The sequence below is a fragment of the Argopecten irradians genome, chromosome 2 (assembly GCF_041381155.1).
Source record: "Argopecten irradians isolate NY chromosome 2, Ai_NY, whole genome shotgun sequence".
Taxonomy (NCBI): domain Eukaryota; kingdom Metazoa; phylum Mollusca; class Bivalvia; order Pectinida; family Pectinidae; genus Argopecten; species Argopecten irradians.
This window is the reverse complement of record NC_091135.1, coordinates 7,442,496-7,464,579: the sequence shown is the minus strand read 5'-3', so window position 1 is coordinate 7,464,579 and position 22,084 is coordinate 7,442,496. Positions and strand designations below refer to the sequence as shown.

General features: G+C 34.4%; 2 protein-coding genes across 2 annotated transcripts; one reads left to right on the top strand and one right to left on the bottom strand.

The window, feature by feature from the left end:
* Positions 1-3,278: 3,278 nt before the first annotated feature.
* LOC138314302 (cytochrome P450 3A11-like) lies at positions 3,279-18,494 on the top strand. Its single transcript, XM_069254572.1, has 15 exons — positions 3,279-3,410; positions 6,265-6,372; positions 8,404-8,500; positions 8,880-8,932; positions 9,491-9,587; positions 9,888-10,010; positions 10,462-10,550; positions 11,210-11,358; positions 12,495-12,631; positions 13,901-14,012; positions 14,739-14,896; positions 15,795-15,883; positions 16,200-16,337; positions 17,104-17,266; positions 17,611-18,494. The coding sequence occupies exons 2-15, from the start codon at positions 6,290-6,292 to the stop codon at positions 17,680-17,682; spliced, it is 1,560 nt and encodes a 519-aa protein (XP_069110673.1). The 5' UTR covers positions 3,279-3,410; positions 6,265-6,289; the 3' UTR covers positions 17,683-18,494.
* Positions 18,095-21,116, bottom strand: LOC138316408 (uncharacterized). Its single transcript, XM_069258104.1, has 5 exons — positions 21,063-21,116; positions 20,685-20,798; positions 20,188-20,314; positions 19,438-19,667; positions 18,095-18,968 (listed from the first exon to the last, which is right to left on the bottom strand). Exons 1-5 carry the CDS (start codon positions 21,114-21,116, stop codon positions 18,753-18,755), a joined length of 741 nt encoding a protein of 246 aa, XP_069114205.1. The 3' UTR covers positions 18,095-18,752.
* Positions 21,117-22,084: the final 968 nt, after the last annotated feature.

Below are 22,084 nucleotides of genomic sequence, written 5' to 3'. Positions count from 1 at the left end.
GAATTTTCAAATATACTATATAAGGAACCTGCAGAATAATAATGAATAATTCATAAATCAACAATAATTTCGACATTCCTTTGAGCACAGTAGGCCTACCTCCTACGACACCAGACCGTCTGTAAGCTTATATTGAAAGCATCACAAATAAGAGTGACACAAACATCCATCTAACATTTTAAGCACAATCTCCTTGATCATCTGTGCATTCTCGCTGAGATAATCACTTAAAAGTTATGCCGAAAAATTGATTGTAGAGTGAAGATTGATCTGTAGGTACGAACACCTTCATTTGTTTATAATCACAGTCTAGAAAACGCTTGCATTGTTACGTTTGACTTTCGCCGCGTCATCAACTTTCGAACTGGCGTAGGGGAAGCAACTCGTATTTAAAAAACGCATATCATGTAATTTGAAGTATTAAAACGATTAAAGTTATTTTTACACAAAAATTAACAAGTAATATATAGTTTTACGGTAATGAAGTGGTATGTTTAGTTGAAGAGAATGTTTTAAAATTTTGAAGCGAGGGCGACAGCCGCCATATTGCACCATAATAAAATTTACTGACCCCCTATAAAGTGATAGGGGGTCACCACGTGACGGCTCTCCGCCAATGATTTGGGGACATTTCCGTCCGAGGTGCGATAAAAAGGCTTATCGCACCTCGGACCGAAATGTCCCCAAATGATTGGCGGAGAGCCGTCACGTGGTGACCCCCTATCACTTTATAGGGGGTCAGTAGATTTTATTATGGTGCAATATGGCGGCTCTCGCCCTCGTTTCAAAAATTTAAACACATTATCTTGAACTAAATATACCACTTCATTTTCGTAAAACTATATATTACTTGTTAATTTTTGTGTAAAAATAACTTTAATCGTTTACATGAAATGCCTTTTTTTAAATACGAGTTGCTTCCCCTACGCCAGTTTGAAAGTTGATGACGCGGCGAAAATCAAACGTAACAATCCAAGCGTTTTCCAAACTGTAATTATAAACAAATGGAGGTGTTCGTACCTACAGATCAATCTTCACTCTACAATCAATTTATCGGCATAACGTTTAGTGATTATCTAAGCGAGAATGCACAGATGATCAAGGAGATTGTGCTTAAAATGTTAGATGGATGTTTGTGTCACTCTTGTTTGTGATGCTTTCAATATACAGACGGTCTGGTGTCGTATTGAGGTAGGCCTACTGTGCACATAGGAATGTCGAAATTATTGTTGATTTATGAATTATTCATCATTATTCTGCAGGTTCCTTATGCAGAATATTTGAAAATTCTTGAAAGAAATACATAGATAAATATTTAGCCTAGGCAAATTATTTTAAAAGTGGCGATTGTTTGTTATCATTCGTGCCAGTAACGTCATTGTACCCAAATTGATACTGTACCCAAATTGATACCCTAATTGAAAAAATACCTCAAACATTTGTGTTGTTAAAGTTTACCTCATTTCTCAGTGGTGATACCAAAGATGCATCATTTATTGATAATTACGCTTCGTTTTATGTAACTATTTCTGTTATTTTCTCTTAAAGATAACTTTGAAATTGATAACTCTGTCTGAAACGTGTTAATCCCTAGAAATGTGGCCGTGCGACAATTACTATTTGTACTATAATCGTGTTTTTTTCAAAGCGTAAGGCCTCCTCAAAGAAAATATTCTTAAATTATGAAATTTAAGATATAAACACTAAACAGAAATAGAAAAAATATAGTTGCCACACATTATTTTTTTATTTAGTCACGTTCAAATTGCTCTTTATATAGCGTTATTTCTCCATCTTAATTTTTACTAAAACTATTACTAGATTCAATTATTTTGTAACTTGATTGATTCAGAATTATGTTTGTAGTTTTTTTACATTGAATTTTTTTACAATCATTAAAAATAATTGATAGTGGTCCTTTGATATATACACCACATTGGAACTATATAAGCTTAGGTGAATGCCACAGAAAACTGATTTTAAATCATTGAAATATCACACAAGTCATTATGTGGTGTTACGGGGAACCAAATTAGCACAGGTACCGTTGTGAAAACACTTGTACAATTTTTAAAGTAAAATGTATAACTGTATTCAGTATAACTTGTTATAAATAAACGCAAATACGTCCCCTTTATAAAGTAAAATGACAAAAATCTATATAATTTGATTTTTCTTAATTGTATACATTTTTTCTTGCTGGGTATCAATTTGGGTACACATCATGTGACAAAACTAGAAATTTCGAGACATGATATAAATCATTCTAACAATAAAAATAAGCACTGTAATAAGAAAAACAAAGCATCAAAATAAAGTTAGTATGCTCTTTTTGAAAACAAAACAGAAAAAGTGAAGCATACCAAACAACAAATGTCATATAAGAGAAATATACGTGTATTGGTATCAATTTGGGTACAGTGACGTTATGATTTAAGTTTGATTTCAGATTCTTGACCAAAAAATAGGGTCAGTAAGAAGTATAGGAGGCTCGGGCTACGCCCTCGCCCCCTATAAATCTTACTGACCCTCTATGCCTTTATAGGGGGTCAGTAACTGACTATATAACTAATAATGGCATAATTCTAGCGAAAAACGTATAAACGAATTATTCAGGTGGGTTGATAGTTGTAAAATTTAACTGTGTTTGTGTTTCTCATTTGTGTTTTAACATGCATATACATTATGTAACATTGATTCACTTTTTTTTGCTGTAAAACACATATATAAGGTAAGTAGTTGTCTTCCTTAAAAAGAGCAATTTTTGTCATACAACAAGTTTTTTGACATGAAATTATTTTATTGTGTTAATTGACGTTTAGCACTTAAGACACCAAACAAAGTCTCACACTTATATTGACAACTGGCAAATCAGTCGTCCCATTTCTATCATGCTGAACGCTGGCAAACGAGCAAATTACTACCGCGTTATGGTTTTTGTATTATTGTAAAAGGGGACTCTTGGTCTTTTTGTAGTTATATCTCAATTAAAGCGGACTGACGAAGACACCACATCATAAATTTTGTTTGCAAACTTTTGTGAGAACGCGGATTCACACAGTTTGCAAAAAAATGTTTTACATACCTCAATGAAATTAAAAACAATTGACGTCAATGCATAAATAAACAAAACAAACAAGTGATTCAACAATAGAACATTCCATACACCTATTGCAATAAATTGACATTATTACATCGTTCCGGGATTTTCTAACGCCCCTTGCTAATACGCAGGATACGCTGACAACACAAAAATCGATTACAGCGACTTCCTAAAATAGCTACACGTATTTGTCACGTGACACGAGCTACATAAAGCAAACTGATTACATTTTACAGAGACATATCAACAAAGAAACCTGCAGCTTTAACTTGCACAGTACACATTTTGAGACATCACCAAGCCGGTGGTATGTATTACTATAATGCTTTAGTATCTTGATAACCTGCTTTAAAGCTGCCATCAAGTTATACTACGTACAAACTATATGTAAATGTAGTGTTAATACACTCCGTGACCTATTTCTCTATCACTATACACTGTGCTGGCCATGGGAGTAAAACGTACATGTACATGTATTTGCTCTATATGAATTCTGTATTGGTGATGATTGACCTTTCAGTAAAGGCGACGTTTACCTTTCAGTAAATGTAAACGTCGTCATTATATAATTCCTTTGCAAAATCTATTATAAGATTATTTTCTTTTTATTAATAGCGGATACGAATCTTAATGCAATAAGGTAACGTTTGCTATGTCATCATCTTGATTATTTTTACATTTTTAGTGCATATTGTTTTCGATAGTCCTATCCCCCATTGCTTGGACTAAGGGTTCCTTTGACACCGTATCACTTCTGGTATTGAGTTGAGCCACAGGTACATGGCTCGGGTTTTTTAAAGTACATGTTCAAGTACATAATAAATGAGCTCATATATTATGTACTAGAACTTGTCATTAAAAAAATACGAGCTTGATACCTGTGTTTAGATAAGATGTGCTTTTGCTACAGGCTGAGCCCCACTATAACACGTAACCATAATACGAAAGGATGTGTATGTTTTATAAAGTCAAAGCTTAATAATATAGGCATATTTGTATACCTGCTTTAAATACTAGTCAATATAATGGCATTGGTATTTGGTGACAAATATGAGTAGAACATTCTTGACTTTTTCTGAAACGTACAGTGTACAATTAATGTCATATTATGTTAAATTTAGCTAAATACATATAGCAAATTACGAGTTAACACTTACATCAATGGTTAATTGTGATGCATACTTTCCTTTGATCGTAGGTATTTAACTCGTCTGACAGTATATGTCATTTTTTAATACCTATGCTTTTGATCAACTTGGTTCTATTCACCTGTACCTAGGTAGTGCTTACTTTTACTAGTTTAAAATGATATTAGCTTAACACTAGATGTTAATAGGACGTTATACCGATTTAACCAAACAGTAACCATGTCTTCTAACGATACTATCGTTGTATTCAATAGATACGTGTGCATTGTGTTGCGGTGTGTGGATGTTTGTATGTTTTTGGGAGGCTGCGGTATACTCTTGCTGTCTTCTGGTTTAATCCCACTTCCGTATGCCGCTGAAAACACCAAACAAGCACACCCATGGCCATCCGGTCACATTATACTGACAACAGGCAAACCAGTCGTCCCACTCCCTGTCAGCTTAGCGTTGAGTATGAGCAGGAACTACCATTTGTTCAGCTATGGTGTTTCGCAGGGGCGAGCACTCAACTGAAGGTCAAAAGTAAGGCGATGTCAAGGGAGAAGATAAAAAAAAGATAGGATCCTAAATTTAGTCGCAATAGGGGCATCAGACATAATTTTAACGCCCTGCCTACAGGCCCTCAAAATAACTGACATAGACGAGGATATACATTGTAGATAATATACTGGTACGAAGTATAATGTACTTCAACTTTATGATTACATTACTCTATTGAAAGCCGATGACATTTGTCTATAGTATTTGCGATTAAGTGACAAGAGTGGAGAAAGGAAACTGATGGTTATTTATTCATGAAATATAAGAGGATATTTCTGATTCACATTCAAAATTCTTATTCTCACTATGAAACGAAGTGGAAACGTGAATTTGCATTTCATAATGAATTTCTATCTTGTAAATAAGTTACGAAAGAGTGGTTTCAGGTGCTCTTATTATGCGTTTCACTTTCTAAATAACGAACTCATTCTACTTTAATAACCACATTGTCAACTTAACTAAATTGTACTTTATTAGATAACAAGATTGGCCGCCATTTCCAATAAAACCTAGTAACTTATAATGAATGTATCTTTATCAAACGATAACCTCTTTCAGATAGACAGCCTTGACCGTATTGCATATATTTATATACATGTACATCACTCAGTAAAACCGACCAACCAGCCATTGTACACGTATACGTGATATAAATAGTACTGATGCATGATGTAAGGAAACATCAATAATTAGCTTCGTTGACCTCAGACGTAATGCAATGTAAATATGTGTCAGCTTTGTTTGAACAGCTACATCTACCTGTGTAAATATAAACGTTTAGAAAAAAATTGCCGATATTCCAAATATACAAGATTACCTATTACCTTTACCTCCATATAATATATAAGGTAAGTTCAATTTCGTACGGTTGGCGAGCGTCTCATACACCACTGAAGGAGTCAAGCTACATGTTATATGCAGTAAAACGAACATTGAGTGTAGGTGTACACAAAAATGAATAGATATACGTGAATACTCTTAACAATATTAGTTCCTGTTACGTGTATATCGATGTAAATACGAATGTAACAAATCTTTAGCCAATCTTGGTGGGAAACCCACACGAATACTTTCAATAGCTGATGTGAAGTGTATACCAGGACTTTCACATAACGCATTCAATGGAAAGCTTAATATCGTTCAAGCCATTCATATTGGTTTCTGCTGAGGATAGTGCGTCAAATAATCAAAGATTTTCTAATTCTACAGTGTTATTGTTATGGGTTCTGTTAGGGAGGCTATGGGTTCTGTCCCCTGGCACACCATAGCTTGTAAAAGTGGTAGTTTCTGCTCCTGCTTAGCGCTCAGCATTAAGTGAGTGGAAGGACTGGTTTACCCGTTGACTATCAGCATAATATGAACGGGTGTTTTTTATGTCTTCGGCGACATGCTCCCATAACCTTTAATAATATTAATGAAGTATATACATTCAAAAGCAATAACTGATTCTAATATTGGATCTATTTTTTCCAGAATTAGTGACTAAACTGCAGCAAACATGGATGTCCTAGGTTTGGTGGACATCCCTACCTGGCTACTTTGTTTGTTGTTCCTGGCTGGACTCGTCGTGGCCTATGTCATGTAAGTTGTTACCTATATATATCTGACCTGGTATTTATTATAGCTGCATGTTACTGCCAGCATACACTTCATATTTGATGGGTAAATGTACCCTCAAATTCTATTCCCCTTATGTTCAACGCCATGGCTGTTGAGATTGGTGTTCAGATAAAATGTGTGAGTGACAAATCAACCTCATTTCTTAACGTCTACAGACACACGGATAAATATCATATTTGATGTGTAAATAACGTACCGAAGTTCTTAATCGGGAACACTTTTATTAAAGTCCACAAGTAAACATTTACTTTCACTTGCCTTGCTCATTCTTAGCAAACAACATGACATATTCACGAGAATTAATCTTAATATGAACGCTTAATATATTCATTTTTTACCAAGGGCATTTTATATGATACCAGGTTTTAAAAAAAATCGTTTCACGAAGCGATTACCGATTCAAACTAAACAATTTATAACATTTTTAGGATGAAATATAAGTTTTTATAGTGAAAATATATGGTATTTTTCACTACAGTGAAAATATCATGTGATATTTTTAATTATTATACCTCAAGTGAAAATCCTGCATTTTGATTGGTCGAGAGATATTTGGTATTTTACACTATCACACGGCAGGTAACATAAGAACAATAGGAAACAATGGACACGTTCGTAGCAACCCCCTAGCAACGGGTGACAGTGATATCCTCGGGGTGACACTAGGCACTGTCAGCCTCTAATGCAGGTAGTATTTATATCAGAACATTGATCAGAATGAAGCATTAACAGTGAAAATGTCGTTTTGGCGGGAAAAACATTTATTTTGAATATCAAACCAAAAATGTAATAAGTGCATTTTTTCTAGTCATTTTTCAATTTTGATTATTGGAGAATGAATGTTTTCCATTATATTATCTTGGATGTTATGATTCCTCAACATTTATGTCTTACATGTGGAACTATATTAGTAAGCGGAACAATCACTGCGGATTGAAATGCATGTACTAATATCAGGTTAGACATAAAACAGAGACATGAGTAATGTAATAAATAATGTAAATCTTCGCAAAGTTTCTATCCCACTCGATGAAAAAATACAACTGTTATTTATCAAGCATCAAGTCATATCCGGTATGAATCAATACTAAAACATTCTGTGTTTTTGTTCTGGAACAACCAAAAGTATCCAGATTTTTTTTTTTTTTTTTTTTTTTTTTGCAATAAACATCCTATCTTGTTTGGGTTCATGGCGCTAGAATTGTATCTACTGGCCCTATTGCATGTTCGCATAAAGTAAGTGACTAAATAGGATATTATCATTTCTTCATCTTCTTCCTAACCGACTTTCGTCTTCCTAACGTCTTCCTTGACACAGCATCGCGTTTGGTCTTCAGTTGGCTCTAGGTTATACAGAATAAAGGGAATGGGACGACTGGCTTGTAATTTGTTAGGATAATATGGCGGGATGGGAAATGCTTGAGTAAGATAACTTTATAAAAAGAGTAAGAATTTCTCTCTTAAGAAGAAACAACCTGAATATACCACAGCTCCCCAGGATATACAGGCATCTACACACCACATCCCATTGTACACACGGAAGGCCGTCCTTAAATGACTCTGTTGATACAACGTTAACTTTGCTTTGATACTGTTTTCTAACGTTGCTCAGGGTAAAGGTCAAGAAGCTTGTGAAGATCAGCTTTCGAAATACATGTGGTGGTGAAATAAGTTTTTAACCATGCTTCCATGGTTTTATTATTTAATAATTATAACTTGCTGATATGTTCGAGTGAGTGAGGATATTTGCGGAGACTTGATGAAAGTGAAATAGGCTAATATTAAAAAAAATCAGTACATGTATTTAGTAATGCATGCGTTATTGTCGGTTTATTTATTTGTCAACTTTTGTTAATTATCTTCCACGTCTATATAAAATTAATATAATAAATTCCCCTTCCTAACTATAGGAATATCGTGGTATTATTTTAAAGGTTGCCTGGTGTTTCATATTGACATAATTACATGACAATATCCTGTAATCAATTATAGGTATATGTCCTGGAACCATGACACGTTCAGAAAGATGGGAATAGACGGCCCAAAGCCGCATCCAATCTTCGGAAACATGAAGATGTTCATAGATGATGTAGGTATACACAAATTTTCGAGAAAAAACCCATAACAGCACAATGATTCGATAATGCAGGTGCGGACGTCGTACTACTAGTATTGAGATAATTACTGCCAAACAACTTTTTCATGTCGGTTTGATTTCACGATAAACAGTTAAAACGATGGTCTATTGTACCTGTACCTGATTGTTTTTCGCGCGATTTTGTTTTTGGACGTGAATTACGCGAAATTATGTTAAATTGCAGTTTATGATTACTGTTTTTACGGTAATAGGTAGTAAGGTTTGTTTAGCACTTCTTATATCCAATAATATATACGTCTACCTAACCCAGTTAAAAGGAAACACTTTTTCTTCCTAAGCATTGTCTTTGCTTCACTGTTTTATATTTCAGGGTATTGTAAAAACCGAACTGAATATGTACCGCAAATATGGCAAAGTATTCGGGTAAGTCAAAATTGTAACTCTTTCAATAGTATTTTCAGCACATCAAGAATATTTTCAGACCAGATACACTTTGCGATATAGCTTCGGTACCGCGGTTACCGAGTGGTTAAGATACCCGACATGTTACCACAAGCCTTCTACATCTGGGTTGCTAGTTCAAATCCTATGTGGGACAGTTGTCAGGTATTGACCGCTGGTCGGTAGTTTTTTCCGAGTATCTTGGCCCGGCTTTCCTCCACCAACACGTGAACCTGACACGTCCTTAAATGACAATGACTTTGGGACATTAAACTAAAAATAAATCGATATACGGTTCCTAACATACTACCATCCATCCTTAAATTTACAATGCATTCTTTGAAACCTGCTGTAAATACAACACCATTGTTTACGCTAGTGACGGTTTTGTTATTAAAGCACAGCATTGGTTAGGATATGAAGTATATTGCATGTAAAAGAATTCGTAATTAAGCAGATAAGTATATGCCATTCGTAATAACGCAGAAAAATATGTCATTTGTAATAACACAGAGAAGTATATGTACCAATGTGTTCCAGAATGTACGAGACCTATATACCGGCTCTGTACATTGCTGACCCAAAACTGCTGAAGGATATACTCGTGAAGGATTTCAAACATTTCGTCAACAGAAGGGTGAGATAAAAGGAAATAGTTATGTTTGTATAATAAAATGTTGGAAGCAATTGTATGACATTGTACATTTTTGAAATTCAACGCAAAATCACATTCAACTTCTGAAAATCTGAAATGTTATCAAATATTGTTTTAGTCCTGAGATGAATAAGTTCAAACAGATTAGTATTAAACATTAAATAAAAACAACACGCGGACATATGTCCACAGTCCAATGGGATCAGACATTGAGTCGGCACACACTGTATCTGCATGTCTAAGAATAACATGATAGTTTTATTTATTTATTTTTATCAACAGGACACATTTAAGACGAGCGCCGATCCAATCACATCGTCCATGTTAACACAGATACGAGATGACCATTGGCGATTTGTACGGAGTACAGTCTCCCCAACATTCAGTGGCAAAAAATTACGACAGGTAAGTAGTCATATTAGTTATTAGAATAATACTTAATTAATGTAACCAATAATATCTCGACAATTCTATGAGACAATAGCGCCCTCTGAGCTGGGCATGAAAGAATCGCGACCTGATATATTTAAAAAAAAAAAAAGTTGGTATATATGGGTTTTCAAGGATACTGAATGTAATGATACAACTGTGAAATATAATCATAAATTTCTCATCTAGGAGTTACCGCCCCTTATTTTCATTAACCTCACCATGTATATATGTTTTATATAATTATTTGTTTGTACCACCAATATCGGCAGAAGACCAAGATAGGCTACGCCTGATGTCTAATCCAACTGACACTAACATCTCTTTGTCAATGAAATATTTGGAAATTGAAATACGACTGTGGCTTTTGTGGATTTCTGTAATGGTCATCCATTACAATTATCACTTATTATTTTCATTTCTGCAGATGACACCACTTATAAACGATGCCGCCGACAAATTGATGCAACATATAGATACAAAGATAAAAGACGACGAAGATATCGACATAAAGAAGTAAGAACAATAAATAAATGAAAAAAAAATCAATCAGTTCTCTTGTACAATAGGCATCCATCATGGTTGGGGTGTCTGCATCACTATGCACGAGTAAAATCGAATTATAAAACCTTCATTCATATTGTTTATGAGAATGACGGTCGTTAAATTACAACTAACCAACGATCATCGAGATTAAAGTACAATTAATGTAAGTGTAAACACACCCCAAGGAAAATGGAAATAAATGAATACTTAATAATAAAAAAGTAAACATTACATTAATTACCGTATTCGCCGTAATTAGCGTCCCTCCTCTTTTCGGGAGAAGAGCTGAAATTGTATAAACATTCCCATCCCATGGCTTTAACAATGTTTTACAACATACGATGCCTCAAGCATTGCATATCATATAACATGGACATAATAATGCACCTGAGAGGATAAAAGGCATAGACATGTTTATTACAACAGATTAAAGTACCATGAGTACAGAAAAATTGAAAAAAATGGCTGACTTTTTTCTTCCACAACTTACATTTTGGTTCATTGATAAGCGCCCCTCACTTTGTTACAATTATTTAAGCTCCCTGGGCGCTAATTACGGCAAATACGGTATATCAAACTTTATGGTTAGCCTAATGGTCCTGTACTGAGTTAATATTTTTACCCTCCAGGTTCATCGGAGGCTACACGATGGACGTGATCGCCAGTACAGCGTTTGGTCTTGATGTGGATAGCCAGAACAATCCTGACGATCCTTTCACGAAACATGCTCGCATGTTTACCGATTCTAGCTCAGTCGCTGTTTTCATAGTTATAGTTTGTAAGTAAATTTCTAATACACGTATAAAACGTGAAAAAGCGATCGAATAAATGGCTAGGTCTACAGTATTTATTGATAGGTTTAAGGGGGAATTCACTGTAGTATAATCGTTTACGACCGGAACCAGTTTGGATAGGGTACCCAATTGCCAGGAGATGAACATGTCGCATAACAACAGTAAAATTAGAAATACTTCGCTAGTGTTTTGATTTTGTAGATTTCAGTAAAACCACGAATATCACGGGATGAAATCCCAACAAATTGTACCCGCAAGTTTTTCAATCGAATCGGATGAGGAACATGTACAAACAGGCTAGGTTTATTGTACTGTAAACTTACCGGCTCTAAGATTAGCTTTATCGTTGTTTCAGTCACATCAATAAACTCTACATATATCTACTAAACATGAATACTACGACTGTAGGATTCACTTTCATCAGTATGAAACACAAAACTTAGGTAGTGTAAAGCTGTCTCGGCAATCGCCATAGATAACAGAGAACAGGGCTTATGAGCTGGATACAATGGCTTGTCGTAATACAAGTACTGTACGGCTTAAACTTATCCAATAACATGCAACAAAACAAATAAAAACATGTTGCATATATATAGGAAAGGATGTAACGATGTAGCGAAAAACACGGCGTTGCTGACACAATAGGTAAACATGCGATGATGACATCATCAGAATGTGCAAAACTGTACATTGCATATCTATCATACGCACGGAAGTAACTATAGACAAACAACATTCAAAGATGGCTTTTCGAACCAATGTATTTCATTCCCATAATGCATCAGTACTGATGTAATTTAATATCTACAATCAAAGCCAGTCACTTCGTCAGTCTTAGAGAGTTTCCATATCTCATAATGTATCTATCAAAGAGATGCGGGAATAATATTAACAAAGTGGCCGTACAAACCTATTTTGATACATGTTCCTTGATCGTACGATCACAACTGAAAATACTAACCGACCAGCATATATTCATCCTAGTGAAACCAAATCGCGCGTGACAGACTTAATGCATTTAGAAATAAAGTTAGTAGCTTTTGGTTGAAATCAAATATACTATCAATTCACCACTGACTGTAAATATATGAAAATAACCCTTAATGTCGTACTTTTTCAGTCTTTATGCCATTCTGTTCGTGGATTCTGCACTTGTGCAACTTTCTTGGAATCTCGCTGACAAAAATAAAACCGGCGTTAACATTCTTCGGCCGTGTCACTGACAAAGCTTTAAAGGAAAGACGAGAGTCGCCTGGGGTATGTAAATGACAAGGGTCACTGATAAATCGCTTTGTTATACCATTATATAGATAAATACCCACAACATTAAGTGTTCTTTAAATTGGAGAATACTCTAAAATGAACCACGTTTAGATGGCAAATAAATACATAGTGTAAGATGAAACTTATACACTATTACACGGTGACACAACACGATTACACCTGCACCATTACCAAAAACATAATACATTTTCATGCCGTAACACATTGCATAGATGGGAGGCCGAATTAAAATTTAGGCTGCTAATAAGCGGCTGTCAATGTAACAAACGAATCCAAACCAAATATGATTGTACTTCCAATAACAGTAAATTTGTTTTTTAAATAGTATGTTTCATTTTAAAACAAAATATTTTTTCTCTAGTGAATGTTTTATCTGATGATGATGATGATGATATTAGTTTGTAAAAACATTAGACAACGGTTAATCAGACTTGTCATCAACACTAGAAATATATAGCCCTAAGATATCGAAATATTCTGAACTAGTGTTGCACACTGTTTATAGCACACAAATTATGAAAAACAGTTCATATCCCCATTGACCTCCAATATGTGTGCCAATGTATATACATTTGTTTATCCTTTTTATCAATGAACGTCCTATTAATAGCCAGGGTCATGTAAGGACGGCCTCCCATGTATGCGGGGTGTAGCTATAGTGTGTATGAAGTACGCGGTGCGTGTTTTGGGAGACTGCAGTATAGTTGTATTGTGTCTTCTTGTATATTGTTATGTAATTTTGCAATTATGTATTGTGGTAACGCCTATGCATGCATTTCATTTAACAAGGACTTCCATGACTGAAAGAGATATCAAAAGAAAAGTAAAGATTAAAAAAAAATATAAAAATATAAAGTAATACTTTTTCATTAGAAGGACAATAAACAATATAAAGCATTGGATTATTCAGAACATGCTCTATGGATATGCATTCATAATGTTGCAGAGATAGCTTGAATTAGAATTCTAATATTTTGCAAGTAATTGTGTCCTTTATATATGACGATTGTCAGTACAGTAAGAAACATTGATAACGAATTGATGTATTCGCAAATATGTTTAAGACATTGAAATATATCTTATAATATCATCTTTAGATAAATATCGTGTACGTGAGAATGTAGAGTATATGTACAGAAGAGATACATCTTATTATGTATATGTATACAAAACTGATGTTTTTTTATAAGATGTTCATGACTTGATGATAATACATGTATACTAATATAATTTTTTGGACAGAAATATAATGATTTTCTGGGGATACTAGCTCATCATGACAGAGGAGATGACACGAAGACAGCGGAGGAAGAACAGGAATCGGGTGATGCTGTGTCTACTTGGACACGGAAGAGTAAGTAAATATATATACGGAGATAAAACTGTATCATAAACGCCTATTCATCTTGTGTCAACTTTGATATTGTTTTTACACCTTACATAATTTAGTCTTTTAGATAGACGAGTCCCAACATTTCTTTCAAAGCTATATAATTGGGTTTTCAAGAAATAAAATACGCTTTTGACCTTGCCAAGGTGTTGATAAAATAAAATCAAAACCAATAATTTCGATAGATATTGCGTGCAATAACGTATTTAAAATACACCATTTTAACAGTTCTTTCGCCTTAAGATTTTAAGCGTAGGTTAATCATGTTCATTTGCTCTGAATGACCAAAATTATGCATTATGTAGTAGCTGGCGCCATTTCAAGGCCAAATACGAAACAACCAATATCTTACTATACTATAGATGCATGTAAGTTATGAATTAACTTACCCAGAAATGTGATACTGAAACTGTAAGTTGTCGGGCAAATGATCCTATATTTAATTAACAATAACCTTTGAACTCTTATTTTCAAATTTCACACTGGTATTATGTACGATATACTGTGTATGTCATTGTCCTATTTGTGTTAAGGTAAAAGCTGTAATGTTATCGTTGTTTTGATATCACTCGTCTAGCATTAAAACTATAACCTGTTAACAGACTTTGATGTTAACAAGTATTTCATTTAAACAAGCACGTGCCAACAAAATACAGAATGTATGATATTAATCGTTTTTTCATGTTTTAGCATTGACGCAAGATGAGATAACTGGCCAGGCCACGCTGTTTTTTGTTGCCGGATACGACACGACCTCCAACACCATTAGTTTTGTTATGTACCACTTGGCCATTTACCCGGAAGTGTGTGAAAAACTCCTACAGGAAATAGATGACAAGATTGGTGGGGTAGGTATAGACACACAAGTGTAACCAACATGTCTGGTCCACTTTCGTTTATCATTTACTGTATATGGAATTATCTGAAAAATATGATTATATGGAAAGTATTTAAATATTTCGAAATAATGCATGCATACTTTTAGACCTCAAAAACAAAATGATAATAATTACTTTATAAATAGCCAAAGTATGTTTGTGTATCATTTTTTGAAGATCTTGGCATTACATTGTTGATTGGATATTTTGATAATTTTTTTAAACAAGATAACCTTATCATGTTAAAAAATCCATTACCATATACTTCATAAAATGTCGCTCATACATACTGATCGACCGAGAACTTATGTTGCATAGATATACGTTCAAATTTTAATGAACTGCAAGTACATTTTTCTTTAAATTTTCGTACACACATCTTAACGGTATGTTTTTGTTTGATTTCAACACATATCAAAATTAAGCTTACCAAATTGTGTAAGGTTTGTATACAGATACACATGCTCTGCTATGGAGCCCTAGGCCTGATCCAATGCACTAGTTACTACCGTTAATGTATTAACCTCTATCAATGCCTTGACGAGAATATGAGATAATGTATACCACGCAGGAAGCACGAGATCAAAGTGATACCAATGATAAAGTGATATATGTGGCTTTAAACCTAGTCATAAAATCGGCCCTTTTCCTACCACATTTAAAATCATTCTCGGCGTGCGTTATCGTAAATTTTGTTACAATCATATTGCAGCAAAATTCTAGATATTAGAATATTCATGTACGTTTTACGTTGATCTCTAGCACACACCAACACTAAAGGTAAACTGATTCACATTTATATTGTATATGCCCAAGATTCACTTTCTCCTGAGAATAATGTACGATACATTCGTTCTTTGAATTCCAGGCAACTCCTAACTATGAGAACGTCACTAGTCTGTCTTACCTGGAAATGTGCATCAATGAGACTATGCGGCTGTTCCCTGCAGCACCCAGGTACAATTTCACTGATTACACTGTTCATATCAATCCCACTTTATCCAAAAAAGATACCTAAATTAATATGAAATAATCAATTTACGAACGTCTCCTGAATTCGTCGGTACATTTCCCCCGTCATATCATTATTCCGCGGAAATGTGTTGTTCAAATATATGATCTATATATTTTTTGAAAATTTGGTTTTGTAGTAAACACATATCGAATAGTATTAATCATTGAATTTGTTGCAATGGGATATTAAAATGGAAGAAAAGATGACTGAAAAATATGATGATTAATTTTACATTTATGGCATCCATCTCATATGTAGGATTGATCGCCAAGCAACCGATGACGTCACCGTAGGAAATATCAAAATCCCTAAAGGGATGATTATCAATATACCTGTGGGAGCCATTCACATGGACCCAGAGTACTGGCCAGAACCGGAAAAGTTTGACCCGGAAAGGTGAGATGATATGGGTTTTTTGGTTAATAAAATAATGCCGCCTTCGAATAAAGAAGTCCTTAAGATATAATTGTTTCTTTCTGTGGATAACGTGTGGTCAAGTCACTGTATTTGAAAAGCCAATATACTTGTATGTTATATTTATAGATGAATCCCGCTTACATTTATTGTAATAGTCATTCTTCGCTGAGATTTTTATGTTCTTGTTTATTAAATGTATGAGATGTGCGTCAATGCCAAAATTATCACGTAACTCGAATGACAAGTTAATCAATTATTGAATAGTTAAAGTAACGTATAGTCTTAGTTTCAAAAATTGCATGTCTGTGTATTTTAGAGACGGGTGCCTCCAAAACATGTTTCCTGGTAATATGGATTAAGTACACGTACCATGTTGTGTTAATTCAACATACTGTAAATACTGCACATCATACATCCGGTCACATGACAACGGTTGAATCGGCCGTCTAGCTTTTAATGTCAAAACTTCCTATATAAGCTTACGCAAGGATTGTGAACAAGGTGACCTAATTATGACTTTCTTCCACGGAGAAAACCTTGTTTAGACTACTATCTAAGACACCTCTCGAAAAACCAACATTTCGTTATGGCATAGGTTCAATATAGGTTATTTTTCATATTTCAAATACTTCTTTTCTATACCCTAAGCACGATCAACACCCATCAGAGGACGTTTTCCAGATGAAGTCTTCGGTCGAGAGCTGAAAATGTCTTAACTCTACTTTTATTTTTTTTTCTTTCCCAGATTTACGGCTGAGGCGAAAGCTAATAGGGACCCATTTGTCTTCATGCCGTTCGGAGCAGGGCCTCGTAACTGTGTTGGTATGAGACTTGCTCTTCTCGAACTGCATATCTCGATTGTAAGAATCTTACAGAAGTACCGCCCAGTGAAAAGCCCGAAAACAAAGGTAAATGTATTTGTATGTTTGTTTTTTGTTATTTTAGAGGTTCATTTTTGCGGTTGATCATATTTGGTTTTAGACTTCTTTCTAAACCTTTTAAACACATCAAATTTCTGATGCAAACACAGATTTTTCATCAGCATTTTGCAACGCATAGATTTGATTAAGGGGAAAAACCGCTTATTCTTACGGAGGATCAGATTTTGATTTCACATTCGAATAATCACTCAAACGCTAAAATGTTGTGACCGTGTTGGTCTAAGCTGTATTTTTGCTACCATAATAATTCATTATTATAATTTTAAGTAGATGATGTAACAATTTGATGAGAAAGGTATCCCTAATTTCAGGTCCCCGTGCAAGTTTCAAAGTTGGGGAACAATCCATTGGAATTGTACCTGAAATTCGAGAAGAGGACCTAAATGTTCAATTTAGCAGTACAACAGATGTTACCAGCCATAAACATTGGATATATTGTTACCAGCCATAAACATTGGATATATTGTTACCAGCCATAAACATTGGGTATATTGTTACCAGCCATAAACATTGGATATATAAACGACACATCAAGTAAATCCGTAATAATGTTGTACATGTTACTCGTCATATCTCAATATATATTTTTGTGTGTATTTTTTTAATCTAAATTAGGTATAGATATTGTGAATACTTTAATTAATTACATTGTATATGTAATGTATATTTTGACCTCATATTATGACAAAGAACTCTTTATGGTATAATGTGATTACAAATTTGCGCATATAGTTCCTGCATTGTATATATATAAATATATTGATTTTAAATATGTTTATTGAATACATTGAGCTTTATTTTTTACTCTTACTGACAGGTGTTTCAGCTTGATCATATCTTTTTTTCTATCTAAGGTAACAAAAACAGTTTAGATTGCGGAATGATATGGAATTTTGTGTCGGTGATTATGATGTTGAACTGTAAAAATGATATTGACCGAGGAACCACATCATATTATACTTTCAAATACTTGTTTTATTACATAATTTTATGTAATATGACATTAAGTAAAATAAAACGAGAATAATTAACTTTTAATAAATTGTTGAAAACAATCTATTTCAATAAACAGATGGTAAATTGGTTATGATTGGATATTCTGTGCCGTGTACAATGTCGAGATAATCTACACATCAAAATGAGAACAGATATTTTGATATTTTAAGTTAATAAAAAGCATTTTGCAAGAATAAAATCAAGAGGGTTTGTTCTTCATCCTTCACAATTAATCATGTGAATAAATTATTCGTAGTTTTCTTTTTGTTTACAAAAAAGTATGGTAGGTAGCCTTTTTTGAAAAGTGTCTAAAAAAACATTTGAAGATCTATGTAAGTGAAGTAAAACGGACGTCATGATGCTATTCCAGGGGATTTCCAATTAGTTTATATCTATAACTTGACATTAAACAGAAAACCGATTCACTAGGGAAAATACAGTGTGAATGTTATTGGCATTAAGTGTTTGTAGCCGAAATTTCACAGAGACTCCAGTCTGTATGCATAGAACTTACAAACATGAACTGCAAAACACTGCAATGAACAGCATCCACACAATTACAATGGAATAAACATGTGACCCAGCTGTTGATGACATTGATGACGTCAAGACGACGACAAAATCTGACGTCATCGCTACACATCGAATTATTCAGGTGACTAGTTGTGTAAACCTGAAGAAGAAAAACAATGTATAACTAACGACATTATTTGAAGATAAGAAGTGTTATTTTGTGGTAACGTAAAAACAAAGTAGTTATCCGATAACGTTCACATCATTGGTTCAATGTCATTCTACGTGTGCAGTGTATCTGACAGCGTTTCTCTAGCATGCATCTTCGTGAGATATACTACAAAATATAGCCGAAATATTGACAATAAGTTTACATCATAAAAGTACGAAATGATGCCGTTATGAATGGCGTTTTCACATCATTTATCATATAATCTCCGACATCTTGGCACTAGAACATAACAATTTCTACCGATTTACTTAGTTTTAACGTTTTGTCATGATGTAATTAGTTTGAACTGTGGAATACATCACATGCATATGAAGTTAAAGTCCTTTCGAAAAAGTTTTAAACGCCAAAATAAGTGCGTTTACAGCAAGTGGTGTTTATGCACATAATTTCATGTTACCTTAATTTGGCGTTCCTGGATATCGTCACAAAACAAGCCTATTCCGCTGACATTCATCAAGAAAGATTCCGGTTGGACGCCAAGAAGGTCGTAATTAAGAGCAACCATTAACCCCGGGGGAGAATCCCCTGGGACGGGCAAAAGCATGCAGTTTTTATTATATAGCACATTCATGAACTGGATCCCTAACGTATTGTAGTTGTCGTCACCAAGTACATCTACACCATCAACTGAAAATGAAGAAAAGCAATGTTAAGGGCACGTGATTGTTATAAATGTTATGGCTTTTATTTTGTTCACGCAAGAATAATACTGACCTCTATCGGACCGAGTACATACTCATTAAAGAACTCAAAGAATACTTAAAAGGATGATTTATATAGCAGAATCTCTGGTGTGGTTTTGTCTTGTTGAACGTCCTTTCAGCAGATGAGGTTACCAAAATGTGCGACCAGAGCTAATATCATTATGTTATTTACTAATGAAAACGACATTTGAAAGTCTGAATTCTGCTGTATTCCGTTTTTGCAGAGTTATCTTCCTTGCTGGGAGGCATTCATGGTGACGGCATTACTTTGTGAGCAAACCTTTCGTCGTTTTGTCTAAAAGGTACAGTATGACGTATGTTGCGATCGCAAACATATCACGTCATACCTATCCCCAAGGGCAGACAACTGTGTAATAAATAAATACAAAATATCATGACATTTTGATTTTAATATATTTATTTTTAATAATCTTATTGCTTACCTTTCGTAGCTGCGGTTGTATTGAGTTTGACGTTTTTGGTATAAATACTGCCACAGAAATCTAACGATACACGGTAAAACTGTAGGTGTAGCGGCTTGTCAGGGATAAACGGCTCGACACTGGAAAACTAAAATCAACACAGTGGTTCTCGATATTTACTTAATACACCGATAATACAAGCCTAAATTTAAAACAAAAGTTAATAAAAAATTGTTATTGCTATAGACTATATTAATGTTACACTGACTGTAAATTAGAAAGGTGTCTTTTCTTGGATTCAAAGAATTTGCCGATTGTTTCCTTCATATACGAATTAATATTAAAATCATATTATTTTTCTTTCGGATCATGCTTCTAAATTGATACAATGGCCATTTACGTCATGTTAACTCAATCTAATATCCACTGGTTGTCAACCATTATAGTTGATAGAGAACAGATTTTCGTACCACTTGTTCAATGGACTGACCGCTTAGATAACATAAACAGTTTCTTACTTTTAGTTGTTTTGTGCCCCGGCCATCGATACTATAATGAAATGTGATATTGAGCGGCACCTTGAGTTTTGCCGTTGCAATACTCCTCACAATAGATATCTCTGGAAGTTTCACCTGCAAAGCGATAATGAACAAGCATAAATCAACGTTATACTAACATATAAAACAATTGTATTATTTGACATTAAAATTTTAAATATTATGTGCCGAAATTTTCATACTAACGGATTTTCATGTTATTCAACACCAAAAGGTACCAATATTTGAAAATTTAGAAAATTGTACTGTATTAACAATGCATATGTTTTAATTTTATTTTAGATCTAAAAATGAATTTTGGCAGTACTGCGTCTTCATTGCAGTAAAATGAGTACATACGATCATACCATGAAGCCAGGATTGTAGTGAAATGAGTACAAACGGTGAGACCATGAAGCCAGGTTGTGGTCTAACATTTGTTTTATTAATGATTATAAAATGAATTCTGCTGATAGGTTTGTCATATAAATATACATAACGCATAAAAACAAAACATTTTACAGTGCAAAATGTCTGTAGTAACTAATATTAATAAGGCATTGTTTGAATTAATTTCACATCTTTAAACTTGATGGCTTTCAATAGTTTGTTTGTTTGATTAATTAACGTCCTATTAACAGCTATGGTCATGTAAGGACGGCCTCCCATGTATGCTGTGTTGCGTGTATGTTGTACTGGGTGTATGTTTTGGGAGACTGCGTATATTCATGTTGTGTCTTCTTGTATAGTGGAACTGTTGCCCTTTTTATAGTGCTATATCACTGAAACATGCCGCCGAAGAACCCAAGCAACACACCCCACCCGGTCACATTATACTGACAACGGGCAAACGAGTCGTCCCACTCCCTGTATGCTGAGTGCTAAGCAGGTGCAGAAACTGCCACTTTTATAGACGTTGCTGTGTCTCGGCCAGGGTTTTTTTTCAATAGATAACTGAAGAAAGAATGACATGTCAACATTTCACTCAGTTATGATACAGCTAAACAGCTGCCTCTCTATTCATTGTTTGAATGGTTTCGGGAGGCAACTGTATGTCCGTGTTGTGTTTTCTTTATTAAGGTGGAACCTATTTTCTGATGTTGAATTATGCCGCCAAAGAAACCGAAGTCCACATTTAACACTGGCATTATACTGACAACGGGGAGACCAGTCGCCGTTATATGAAATTCTATGAATTTATTATCCACCGCTGACAAATGACATTTTTTCGCTATCAAAAACAGGAATAGACGAATTAGTTTTCTTCAGTTTCACTTTATATCATTACCGCCATTGAAAAGTTTGAGCTTCTTATTTTACTTCAAGACAAAAATATTAAAAATAATTAATTGCACCCCGAAAAAGTTCCGTGGCACTATGTC

Excerpts from the sequence above, each read along its gene's own strand:
- LOC138314302 (XM_069254572.1), top strand. The coding sequence starts at position 6,290 with ATGGATGTCCTAGGTTTGGTGGACATCCCTACCTGGCTACTTTGTTTG. Across the intron at positions 6,373-8,403 it reads CTCGTCGTGGCCTATGTCAT|GTATATGTCCTGGAACCATG; the intron begins GTAAGTTGTTAC and ends AATCAATTATAG. Across the intron at positions 10,011-10,461 it reads GTGGCAAAAAATTACGACAG|ATGACACCACTTATAAACGA; the intron begins GTAAGTAGTCAT and ends TCATTTCTGCAG.
- LOC138316408 (XM_069258104.1), bottom strand. The coding sequence starts at position 21,116 with ATGGTCTCACCGTTTGTACTCATTTCACTACAATCCTGGCTTCATGGT. Across the intron at positions 20,315-20,684 it reads GGGGCACAAAACAACTAAAA|TTTTCCAGTGTCGAGCCGTT; the intron begins GTAAGAAACTGT and ends TGTTGATTTTAG. Across the intron at positions 18,969-19,437 it reads TCCAGGAACGCCAAATTAAG|GTTTACACAACTAGTCACCT; the intron begins GTAACATGAAAT and ends TTTCTTCTTCAG.